This window comes from Zootoca vivipara, chromosome 14 (assembly GCF_963506605.1).
Source record: "Zootoca vivipara chromosome 14, rZooViv1.1, whole genome shotgun sequence".
Taxonomy (NCBI): Eukaryota; Metazoa; Chordata; class Lepidosauria; order Squamata; family Lacertidae; genus Zootoca; species Zootoca vivipara.
The window spans coordinates 43646116-43658901 of record NC_083289.1 but is presented as its reverse complement, the minus strand read 5'-3'; the positions used below and the strand labels follow the sequence as shown (position 1 = coordinate 43658901).

Genomic DNA, 12786 nt, shown 5'->3' with positions numbered 1-12786 from the left:
CTAGACCTTGCTAGTGAACGAGTTTCACACCTAGAGTGTTTGGTATCCCTGTCAACATAGCTTATGGACTGAGTACCATGATGGGATAATTGTGTTGTGTTCTGGCATCTTGTTATTGAAGACTTTTATTTTTGCAGGTCACTAGGTGTAACGCTATGGGAGCTTTTCAGCGGTGCTGTGAAGCCTTACTCACATTTATCTGATGATGAAGTCCTGGTGCAGGTCATAAAAGAGAAGCAGACTAAGCTTTCGGAACCTTGTCTTGAGCAGCCATATTCTGATAGATGGTAAAACCTGAGTATTTGAAGTATCCAGTTATATTCAATTAATTTCATCAGTCTTTAAAATAGCCCTTTAAGACTACTAGGAAAGGGCAGAAGTGGGCAGGTTGTGGCTCCCTGTGACCACCTCCCTGTGACACTGCAGAGATTGAATATTGGGAGGTCTCTTTTGCAATGCCAAAAATAAGTCACAGTAGTAAAAAGTTTGCAAGTACTTAATAAGTAGAAGTAAAACAATTGGCATGTTTCTCAAACTTAAGAAGACTTATTGCCTATTGACAGGAATTGTTGTCCTGATACAGCACTGACTTTTCTTAATGGCCATTATTACCTACATTATTGAAAATGGAATATGTTGTTCTTTTCACAGGTATGAAGTTTTGCAGTTCTGTTGGCTGTCTCCAGACAAGAGAGCAACAGCAGACGAAGTGCATAAGCTTCTAACGTTTCTCCGTATGCAAAGTCAAAGGGATTCGGTGATTGATCCTGATCAGTGGAATGATCTCAAGCCTGATACTTCAAACAGAGAGTCCTCTGGTAACTCTGCCTTTCCAATCCTGGACCATTTCACAGGCAACAGGTTTGGCCGTGAGATGGAAGAAGTTCTCACGGTAACTGAAACAAGTCGAGGGCTCAACTTTGAATGCATCTGGGAAGCAGCCAAACAAGACCACTTTGAATGCAGCCAGGCAAATCCTGATGAGGGAATGGCTTATACCAATATCTTCTTCCCAGTGGAGGTTTTTGAGAACACACTTACGGAGCAAGGACCTGGGGATCAAGTTGAAAGTGGGCAGGATGTGCTTCGTGTCGCTGGGGAACTTCCCGTGTTTAATGCCCAAAAGCCTTCTGTTGGAAATGATTATTACATCCAGTTAGAAGAGAAGAGCAGAGACAATAGTGTAAACTTTGATAACCAGGATTCTATATTGATGACTGACATGAACAGTCATGCAGTTGTAAAGGACAAAAACTCTCACTTCATAGTTCTTGGGGACTTTGTTGCTGAATCCACTACAGATAGGGACTCTCTCCATTACAATACATATCCCAAGGAACAGGATTTCCATGTTCATTGTCCTGAAAGTCCTTTCCAAGATATATTTAGTGATATCGACAGAATGGAACAATTTACAGATACGAGAAATAGGTTTGAGGTGGCTGATCTAAATGATATTCATGTCGAACTTGAAGCAGTTTCATATTCAGGTCTTGAGGGGTCTGTAGTTGATCAGCTCCAGAAGGGAAGTCCCAAACATGCTTCTGAAAGTGAAGCTGTTTGCTTGCAGGAGGATATCATAATGCAGTCTGATCCTAGCTTACTGACTTCAGAAGAGCTGTCGGATAACTTTCTTTTCCTTCAAGAGAACAATTTACTAAAGGGGGCACTGAGTAACAGAACTGGTGGTGGTGACTTAAAAATAGCATCTGACAACACAAAAATGCTAGATCCACCAAATACAAACTCTCTGGGGGTTGGACTTAAAATGGCTGGGAATTCTCCAGTCCATGAAGACGAACATTTTGTGCAAATGAGCACAAATAAAAGCAAAAGTATTCCGCCCCAGCACCTTATGCAAGGTCAAATGTCTCCTAGGTCACCTGCTGTGGATAAGGAGGAGGTATCCCCCTTATCAGGAACTGAAAAACCCTCTCCTAACATAGAAGTTAATGATAACTCTGCCTGCAGTATTGATTACTCTTACCTTGACATGGATCAAGTCTCTGAAGCTGGCTTTAATGAAACGTTGCCCATGAATGCCAAAAACCAAACTAATGGGAGTAGCCCCTGTCATAGCACTGGACTCCATGCTCAAGAGGATCTGAAGAGTAAGCCAACTGGATTAGAGCAAGGTGATGAGTATATTCTGGAGCCAACGGACGAAACTTTAACCGAGGTTCAGAAATGTAACAAGGAGACCCCGGTCAAGGATATTGCACTTTTGTCTGTCCTTCCTTCAGACCGTACAAGTCACGACAGTCTACTGGAGGACAGTTTATCAGCTCCCACACAGAGCATGGGGCAGTCTGTTGATACACCAGACTCATTGGATTCATTAGATGTTATTGAGGTCTTAGAGTCTTTAGTGGGTCAGAGCCCCCAGAAACCTTTGCCACCTGATAAACCTGCTGACAGTGGCTATGAAACTGAAAACCTGGAGTCTCCTGAATGGACTTCACACCTTGTTGGCAGCAACTCCAATGAAGACATGGCTTTGTCCAGTGCTGCTGGTGATGGTCTTTTGCATGATAAGCCTATGGTCATTCTGTCGTCAGATGTCAATACAGACTTAGGCACAGCAGATACCATGGATACATTTGAAGGCATCTCTAAGACTTCTTTTGGTGGCATCCAGAATTCGTACAGGGATTCTGCCTATTTTTCTGATAACGATTCTGAACTAGATAAGAAATCTGAGGTTATAAATACATTGACAGACGCTCAAGTACGAACAGAGGGTGGTATGTGCAGTGACTACTTTGAAATAGAAGAGAATAAAAATGCAGAAAATCGGTCAAGTGATGATCAAGTAGCCAGTGACCAGTTCATAATGAACTCACGCTTGCAGGTAGAGTTGGAGGAGAAGCTGGAGACCGCTGAAACAAATCTAGAGTGTCTTCATAAAGGTGACAATACAGCTTCATTGCTACCTGTGGTAGATCTAGAGGCTACTGATGAAGATGACATTGAGATCATATATGAGGATTCCCTCAGAAGTGTCTCTTGCACAGGCACTAACACAGCAGACTTCCTTCCTGAGAGAGAGATAAAGCTCACCCCTAACTTGTATGGCCCTGCTGAAGTGTTGGAGAAATCCTTAGTGTGCCATTTTGAAGGTCATAATAAGTTGAAAGAGCCAGACATCGAAGGAAAATACCTTGGAAAACTTGATGTTTCTGGGATGCTTGATCTATCAGTGGATGGGGATGATGCTGATGAAGAAGATGAGAACAGTGATGATTCTGAGGATGATATGAGAACTTTCCACTTGCATGGACTTAGCTCTGACAGCGATGAGGAAATTGTCCATCAAGTACCAGTGATCCTTACTGATAGCGATGATGGCAAACATCTAAGGAGCTTGTTAAAACATCCGAAGCCACCAGGGCAGAACAACCCTTCTGAAAACTTTATGAAGAATGAGAGGAAAGCAGTAACATTCTTTGATGATGTCACAGTCTATCTTTTCGATCAGGTATCTGATGTTTTTCTCGTTATTTGTTCTCTAAAATGTAAATGCCTGCTGGTGGTGGAAAGATCATGGTCATAGAATCATAGAGTTGGAAGAGACCACAAGGGCCATCCAGTCCAACCCCCTGCCAAGCAGGAAACACCATCAAATTGGAAACCTTGGGCTCACTGTGGCAAGTTTGTGCAAGGAGGTAGGGGAGGAGAAGAGAGAATAGCTACATAATCTTGGAGGCCAGAGTTTTCATAATCTATTAAAATCTAAATATTGTGTGTTTGCGGGAGTTCATGATAGAGATCAGAGAATCTCAGGTGGGGAAGAGTGCTGATAAGCTCAGGCCCTGCTTGCGTCTTTCCCATGGACTTTTGGTTGGCCACTGTGAGAACAGGATGCAGGGCCAGATGGGCCACTGGCCTAATCCTGCAGGCTCTTCCTGTGTTTTCAAAAGCTGTGCAAGTAATGGATATGCACACTGATCACGGTAAGCCATAAAAAGGTGTGCTCGATTTGATTGTGCCTACTCTGCTGTCTCTGGCTTAGCGCAATGTCTAAACTACAGATTGCGGTTCTGCTCTGATGAACCATGGTACCTTTTGGAGTGAAACAAACCTTGGTTTGGGTGTAATGCTAAGGCCAGAGGTCGTGGTTTGTTTCCTCTTCATACAGTTTGGTGCTTTCACAATAAATCATTACCACGACACACAAGCTGTGTTAAATCATAAAAGGAAGGGAAAAGCCTGAATTCCTGTTGTCCCACATGATTTTTAAGGGTTTGAACTAAGATGGGTGATTGGAGTTGATTGTTCATTCTAAAAAAAGAGCATCATAGGACAAGTTTATGAGCACCTCGATCTGTCCTGTTTAGTCCATACCATGTTTGTGGCAGAGGTAGGTAAATACAATTAAATATAACTAAAATATTCAGATTACCTGTAATTTTCCTAGTCAGTGTCCCACTAAGAAGAAGTGGTCTTCAATAAAGGAATATATCATCCTGAGCCATGCTGCAATAACTCTATGAAACTCTCCTCCTAATTGCACTAAATGGCAATGATTTAAGCAAAGAAGCCCATGGGGCTTGAAACAATGGGTGGTCACTGTAACCTGCAATTGTGATTGTGAAGAACATGGGTTGCCTGTAGTTCTTTGAGAGTTAGAACGGTTATGTGTGTACACTCCCTCTCCCTCTCTCTGAAAATAGTTGACCTACTTTACAGTAAAGTCCAAGGTTGTGTATCTAGTTCCTACTTCTGTAATAAGATAGGCCACAAGGTGCCTTTTATACCTTGTGGGAAAGCAAACTAGCACAGCAAATTGAGGCCTCTAATTATATAAAAAAGCAACAAAACAAAAAAACCCAGACCTCTAGAAATGAACCATGATTAGGTTTGCGGAATGGTGCAGAGTTTCTTAACTTTTGAGTGCTGTCCAAAATAATTGAGTTATGTTTTACCAAGATCTTTTGGTGTGTTGATCCACACAAAAGGTTTTATATGGTAGGAATCTTTTTGGTACTTGGGGGTGCTGTATTGTGGGAGCTGTGGTTCTTTCTGGAGGTCCGGTCACAGAAGATGTTACTGGGGGACTGCTACGTTACCCCATGGCCTGCCATGGCTGTTGGTAACCCTCTGCGAGTATGGTGACTCCCCATACCAAAAGTTTCCCCATCAGGCAATTAGGTTTGAAGATGCCTTGGCCAGGGTTTGAGATCAGGCTCTCCCCACTGCCTCCGCTGCTGCGGGATCGGGCCCTCCCGCCGCCCGCGCTACCTGCCATAGGGCCGGATCACGCTCTCCCCGCCGCAAACCGGGCCCGCGATCGGCTGCCGCTGCGCGCGCGATCGCTATCTCCCCACCACGATCTGGGCCCGCAATTGGCTGCTGCTGCGCGCGTGCGATCGCACTCTCCCCACCGTGGATCGGGCCCGCAATCGCCGCCGCTGTGCGCGCGATCCAGCTCTCCCCGCTGTCTCCGCCGCTCACAGGATCGTGCCCCCCCCTGCTGCTGCTGCGAGGCTGGATCGGGCTCTCCCCGCTGTCTCCACTGCTGCGGGATCGGGCCCTCCCGCCGCCCGCGCTACCTGCCATAGGGCTGGATTGGGCCCTTGCCACCGCTGCCGCTGGCCACCCGCCGCCCACGCTACCTGCCGATCTGCAATGTGTATAGGATTTTGGCTCCCCCCCCCCAAAAAAAAATAGTCCGGCCCAGCACAGGCTCTGAGGGCGGTGGACCGGCCCCTGGCTGAAAAAGTTTGGGGACCCCTGGACTAGATGATCCTTAGGGTTCCTTACAATTCTATGATTCTGTAGTACATCAACATCCCCACCCCTATCCCCCAAGACCAAGGAAATCTGGGCTGCTTTGAAATACTACACTGTAGATCTTCAATATGGTTTCAACTGGTGAAGCATCACATGCATACGATAATGGAAGTAATAGTATTTCTTTGGATTATTTTTTAGGAAACACCAACCAAAGAGCTCGGAAATCGTGCTACAGAATCAAACCAATCAGATTCTGATAACACTCCTGTTCCCGCTTCAGGCCCTGGTTACTTGAATAAATTTACAAATTCAGAAAGTTCTACAGACGAAGAAGGTACTTAATATTTGCCTTGCAAGTTTAAGTGTATTCCTTTATAAAATTAAGATGCAAAGTTCCCAAGCAAAAGAAGTACGTTTTCTTCCACTCGTTTCTTTGCTTGAATGCTTGTTCTAACCGGCTGTGTTCATTGGTGATGTGGATAACTTGGAATTTTGTATTACTACCAATGATTAATCTAAAACCAAGCTTACTTCAGTTCAAACCAATTGCAATTTTCCCATAAAGATGTTGGCGTTACAATGATCCTAAAAGAAGGACCATGGCTTAGTAGTGGAGCTCTAGATTGGATAGGGATAGTAATCTTGTCTGGAAGCTTAGAGAGTTGATGCCAGACAGTACTGTGCCAGGTAGGCCAACGGTGTCTCTCATTATGAGGCAGATTCCTCTGTATAGATAGGATAACCACCCTTACTTTGCTTTAACTGTGGTTTCCTTTCACTTGTGAAGCTTCTGTTGATGCCTTTAGAATTTGCTAGGTCACCCACCCTATTGACTACCTGAAAATAAAGGACAAAGCTCCGAAATAACTTTTAAATGTTGATCACATGCTGAACAGAAATTCCACTTTTCAGTGTAAATATTCAGATTTAAGTTAAAATTTAAGGAAGTGTGGTGGTCTGCAAGGAGAAAACCAACCAGAAGAGTTTGTTCCTTGTATACCATCCATCCCTACCGAAGAGAATATATAAGGGAATCTGGTGACATACTCTGTGCTTCACTTTGCAAAAATCAGTGTAATGCATCACCTTATTTTTTTATAGGCCCCTATTTTGTCCATGTGTTTACCTTAGGATTAAAAAAATCTGGTTTTGTGCTCTTAGAAGTAGGAAAATATAGCATGTGTGTGCTTCATTATCATATGTCCAATTTTCATGCCGTTCGTCTGCTTCAGTTGATGCATTTAAAGATTTCTGATACTGGCTATAAGCCTAATCCACAGAGAGGAGAGAATCTTCTCTGAACTAATTGCAAGTTCCATTCCCTGGAGATTTCGGCATTTTCTCCAGATTTTTATTCTATTTTAATGTGTGTGTGGTTTGTTCTAGGTGGAGGTTTTGAATGGGACGATGACTTCTCTTCTCCAGAGCCCTCTTTCATAGCAAAGGCAGCAAACAGCCTCATTAGTTCCAAGCCTTCTCTTCAGACCTCAAAGTACTTCTCCCCACCACCACTGCCTCGAAGCTCTGAACAAAACTGGTCGAATCCTTTACCTTACTCCAGGTTCTCTATCTCTCCAGCAAACATTGCAAGCTTCTCGCTCACTCACTTTACGGATTCTGATATTGAACAGGGAGGCAAGTATTTTCCTTCAAGCCCTAGTTTGTTACATCAGTATGGTTTTCGAGCAATGCTTGCTCAAGCGATTATTAAAAGATGATAAAATTGTGAGTAAGGAAAGTAGATCCTGTTCTACCTTCTGCCCACCCTTTTCCTAAATAGCTTGTTGTTGTTCATGGCTGTCCTTTTTAATCCCTATGTATTTGACTTTTTCTGATTTATACCTACTACTCCCTTTTCTTTGGCGCCATATTGCAGCTCACCTGTAGAAGTGGCTTTACTGTGTGGCAAGGTGGGTGGATTTTAGGTGGCAGAACAGAGAGTAAAATCTCAGGTAGATATGTCTGGCCTATGCAGCCCAGTAGGTAGTTCTCTTGCCCCGTCTTCACTGGAAACGAATAGGAGTGGTGCAAGCGCTGAACTGACTCTTGTTTTGCCCAAGTCCTTCAGAATTTAAAGCACACCAAATAAGCAAGTTCACCACTGGCTAGATTATTATTACTTTTAATCATAAAACTCGGATATTTTTTGAGCACCTAAATGCCCCTGGTGCTTGTGGGTCCTTGGTGTTTGGTATACGAGCTTATATTAGGTTCAGCAGAGTGCTGATTAGATAGGAGTATTTGCTTGTTTATCATTAAGGCCAGTGTTTAAATAGTGTAGTTAGCTCTATTATGTCCTGACATTGAACTGTGTGATTTAGACAGTTGTGCCTGACAGACTTCCAGCTGTGTCCCCGGGGTTGATTTCATAACAGGAGATGGATAATTCAGGTGCTTTTTAAACGTCAGAATCTCACTTTTGGAGGAGGGGGAAGCGGCCCAAACTGCTGGGGAACTATTATGGTACAATCTGTATTTGATTTGCACAAAAATGCATCCATGTTCTTTCAAATACTTTCACACCCGCCCGCTGCAATTTCAGCAGAGCTTTTTTAGGAAAAGGTCCCTGGGAAACAGGCCTTGGGAGGAATCCACAGTCTTAAGGAACTCATTCTGGAGGCAGAATATCCAAAGCCTCACCCTCTAATAGCCTCGTGTCTCTCAACAGGGAGCAGTGAAGATGGAGAAAAAGACTGAAGCTTCTTCCCTCGGTGCATGGTCATCGTTTTGTGGGGGGTCACGTCTGCTTTTTGCCTAACCGCCAATATTTTCGTTTTCGAAAACGACTACCTTCTTGCATCTGAAAACAAAGCAGACCCGCTGAAATCCAATAATCAAGATGTTTGCACACCCTGAAGGCAATATTAGACCAAGACCTGAACTCGAAGGTGGATGTTACTTTTTGTAGTGTACTGTTTTTTGAAAACTGGTGCATTTTGCATTTCCTTTAAAAATATATATCATGTGCTAGCTTTCCCCTTCTCTCCCCTCCCCTACTTCTCCCCAAAGTACTTGAAGTATCCTGCAGACAATTTGTAACAAATATGTACAAGTTATGCTCTGGTTTATATATAGGATTGTACCATACCCTTTTGTATTCTCAATGTATTATCTATATGAACATGTAAAATTGTACATAGCTGAGCAGAAGGTGGCTATGTCAATTGAAGCTGCCTGACTTGAGAGCTGTTGTGTAGAAAGCCATATTTCAAAGACTTCACACCTTGCTTAGCTGCAGATGCACTAGTAACTGCCCTTCCCAGGTCCCTCTGCGTTGTACAAAGCCATTCTTCTTTGCTTCTTGATTGATGGAAATTGTTGGGGTCCTTTACCTGCCTAACTGGTTTGCTTTGTGCTCCTGTGCCCCTTTTTGCACAGCGTACTTGTCGGGGTATACAGAGCTTGAGTCTTCCTGTTTTTATAATTTCTGGAGCTTTGTATGCTCTCCCCTTTTCTAAAAGGGTAATTCACTTTCTTATATTCCCATTTGCAGTACAGTGGTCAACGAACTGACTTTTTAGTTATAGTTGGCTAAAAAAAATTGTGGTGTTGTAACATTCTTCTGTTTGCTTCCCTCCGCACCCAAGACTCAATATCCATGTGTGTGTGTGTGTCCTTAAATGATGGTCTTGGTTACTGGGTAACTTCTTGAATCGCTCATCTCATCTTCAGGGAACTGTTCACATTTCTGCTGATGCAATGTAAAAGGGGATGTGTTGACTCATGCCGTTGCTGTTTCTCTTTGTGTTTGAAGTTAGGTTTCTCTAAAGAAGCAGCTTTAGTAGAGCAGGCTTGCTGGGTCTCCCTGGGTTCTCTGTTGCGTCACCTGTGGATATTTGAGAACCAATCTTCAATAGAGATTTGGGTCTTCTGTGCCTGCTGTAGTTGGCACATACTGCAGGTTTCCATGCAAAACTGATAGTTCTAATACCTTAAGGATGGCTGATAGAAACTTAAGGGCTAATTGGCAGTGTGTTATTAGACCCAGATCTTTCAGAGCTTTTAAATCCCTTGCCAGAGCTCTGTGTTGCTGTTGGAAAGCTACTCTGACATTTATAAAATAGGAAGGGGTTTAGTGTATAGCTCTCCTAAGTATGGTGAACTCAGAATATAAGCTGCAGGGTACCGTCTCCCCCCCCCCCCCGTCTCACTCTTAAAATGAGCACTTGAGCTGTAAAATGTGTGTTGCAGCCTCAGCTTTGGCAGTGTGTAAAAAAATGTTTTGTTTTTTTTTAAAAATTAAGCTATCTAGCTGACCTGCACAGGTTTCTTTCTGCTTAAGGCCTGAGAACATCTGTAAATGGCATGAAAATTGGTATCTTTTAAACCTTCTCATCAAAGAATGTATGAAAGTATTGAGAGCTTTCCTTTGCCCTTCTCCTTCAGCCAGGCTGGTTCTCATGAGCCCTGCAGAGGGCAGAAATTGAAGTGCATTAAAACTGTGAGTTATGGATTCCCCTATTACACAAGGAACTCAGAAGTCCTAACGAAAAATTAATAGAACAGCTTGAGACATGTATTGCTTCAAGCATTTGCCCGCAACATCATTTCATGTGCCAACTTTTCTCTAAAGCTATACTGTCAGTTTGGAGTATCCCACAATGTTTGTTCTTGGAGGAGCAAATTTTAATGTGCACTGAATTAATTTTCAAAATACACACTATAGCCTTGGGTCTATTTGGAATGGTTCTTCCTCTTTTGGACAGGCCAGAGTCAAGTAGGGAGATTTTTAAAGTTGCATTAGGTTGTTTCTTCCTCTTTCTGCTTTTTGTTAATGTAATAAAATTAAAAGCAAGGAAACACAAAAGTGAACCTGCCCTACAGAGTTTTCAGCAATATGTGGAATTGTGCAGTAGAAAGTATAGGCTCCCTAACTTTGTGGTTTATGACTTCAGGCTTAGTTTATGGCAAGGAGATAAGCTGTGGCTCTCTAGATGCTGTTGGACTCCAACTCCCATCAGCCCCAGCCAGCATATCCAGTGGTTAGGGATGGTGGGAGTTGTAGCCCTACAGCCTCAGGAGAGGAACAGCTTAGCCACCCCTGGTTTATGACGTAAAGGGGTGCATTGGTAGTATTCTTTGCTTTTATCCAATCTTTTTTTTAAAGTGTGAAAATTATGAATACCCTAATCTCACTTTCCTCATGACTGCATTTTTTCTGGGTGCTTGAGGCATCTTCCTGCCCCCTTTTGCCAAAGAATCGGCACTCCAAAGTCTCATGCTGCAGATAGAAGTTGGCTTGCTTACTCCCAGATTGGAATTCACACGGGGAATTCACACAGTTTGGAGATGCAGCCAGCCACAAGCCTAACATCTGATGCATTAAGTGGCTTCAGGGCTGTCCGGGGTAGGGGGTGGGGTGGGGGCAATAGAAAACACTTCCTGGAATGGATTCATAAGGCTGGCACTAATGATGAGGGAGGCTTAAAAAAAAAAACAACTCCACAGACTGTAACACACACTTGTTGCTTTGGCCATATGAAATGCAAAGTCGCTATCTCTGACGCTTGTTCTTCCACTCTGTGGTGAGATCCCAGAGTCCATTTGTGTCATTAGCAAGACAGAATTTCAGAGTACATCCCGTGAACACAAAACTCTCTCATAGTGGGCAAAATGATATTGTGAGGCACCTGTAACTAACCAAAAGCTCTTAAAACGAGTGTATTTTAAAGCACGCGTGCGTGCACACACACACACACACACACACACACACACACACACACAGGCTAGTAGCCCTAACAAGTCACTTGAAGACCAAATTTATACCTTTTAAACCCTCTACATGGTTTCTTTGCTGCATGGTTCACAAGCTGACTTCTTTGTCCTTTCGCACCTTAGTTACCCAGATGACAGTTGTGTGTTTTGCAAGATTTGAGCAGGTTAGCATTTGTGGTGGTGGTTGCGAGTAACAGTTCTCTTCAAGGGGGTGGCGGGAGTTGTATGTTTCCTTCATACTTAAAAGCCTGTGTTTTTAAAGGAGGGTGGTGTCTTTAGGACTAGACGCAAATCCAAGAATTAACATCTTATCCCAACCTTCGCTGCTGCTGTTGCTGCTGCATGTGTTTAGGGTTGCTGCTTCTCTCCCCTTCCCCACTGCCCCCCCCCAGTAGATCACCTGTACATTTAAACAGCTGCATGTTAAAACTTTTAGCAAGCAATTCCACCCTGACCCCCCAGTTTTAAGGATGAATTGCTAGGAAGAAGCTTTATGTTGTAAAGTTCTTCTCCTGTGATTCTTCTGAAGGCACCAGAGCCCAGCCAGAAAGTTTTGGCTGTTGAAGGGGTCTCTTGTCTTTGCTGCTCCAAGGTGAGGAAGAAGAGTCACTTGGGGAACAGAGCAAGGCATTAGCAAGAGCTTATTTAACACCCAATTTTGTGGGGTTGTTAATAAGCCCTGGAACCGGGAGCATCAGCGCCACAATTGTACCAGTGCAGCTGTGCTCTTGCTATTCCCCTGCAGGGGCCATGTGTTTTGTAAATTGGAGCTGGACTTTTCATAATGGCCAGGTTGGTGTAGCAGTTCAGAGAGGCCCAGGCTGAAAGATGGAGGGTGGTATCCAATGCCACTTGTACTCTGAGTAGACCCACTGAAAGTCAGTCAACTTCATTCATTCCAATGGATTTACTCTTTGAGTTGGGTTAGCTTTGGATACAACTCAGTAGGTCATGCGTTCCCCTCACCCAGATCCCACCCCTGTAAAGTAACGTTTGCAATGCAGCAATTCAAAATGAAGAGAGTTTTAATTGATAAATAATTTTCCAAGTTCTGTGCACAAGTGAGAAGGGGAAAGCCACTGCTTTTATTGGAAATGGATTCTCTTTTTTTTAAAAAGAAAATACTTAATGGAGCACTAATGAGAGCCATTCATGCCTACTTTTTAAAAATCAGTGTTTTAGATTGATTTATATGCAGTTCTGATTCTTTTGTCTTTTTTTGAGAGGGAGACAGCTTAGTTAGGAAGGTTGGGGGGGGGGGTAGACACAATTATCCACTCAGTTTAAAATTGCATTGCGGGTAAAATGGCTATTTAGATTGGAAGATGGAATTGG

General features: G+C 43.4%; 1 protein-coding gene across 2 annotated transcripts in view; it reads left to right on the top strand.

The window, feature by feature from the left end:
- LMTK2 (lemur tyrosine kinase 2) overlaps positions 1-12557 on the top strand; it is a 45557-nt gene extending 33000 nt beyond the window's left edge. Inside the window, exons 10-14 of one of the 2 annotated variants that reach the window (XM_035131628.2) lie at positions 138-287; positions 652-3478; positions 5935-6070; positions 7123-7371; positions 8405-12557. In XM_035131628.2, coding sequence (XP_034987519.2) covers positions 138-287; positions 652-3478; positions 5935-6070; positions 7123-7371; positions 8405-8433 — 3391 coding nt within the window. In that variant the 3' untranslated portion in view covers positions 8434-12557. Of the gene's footprint in view, positions 1-137; positions 288-651; positions 3479-5934; positions 6071-7122; positions 7376-8404 lie in introns of both variants that reach the window. The other variant, XM_060282499.1, reaches the window with a different exon arrangement.
- The last annotated feature ends 229 nt before the right edge of the window (positions 12558-12786 follow it).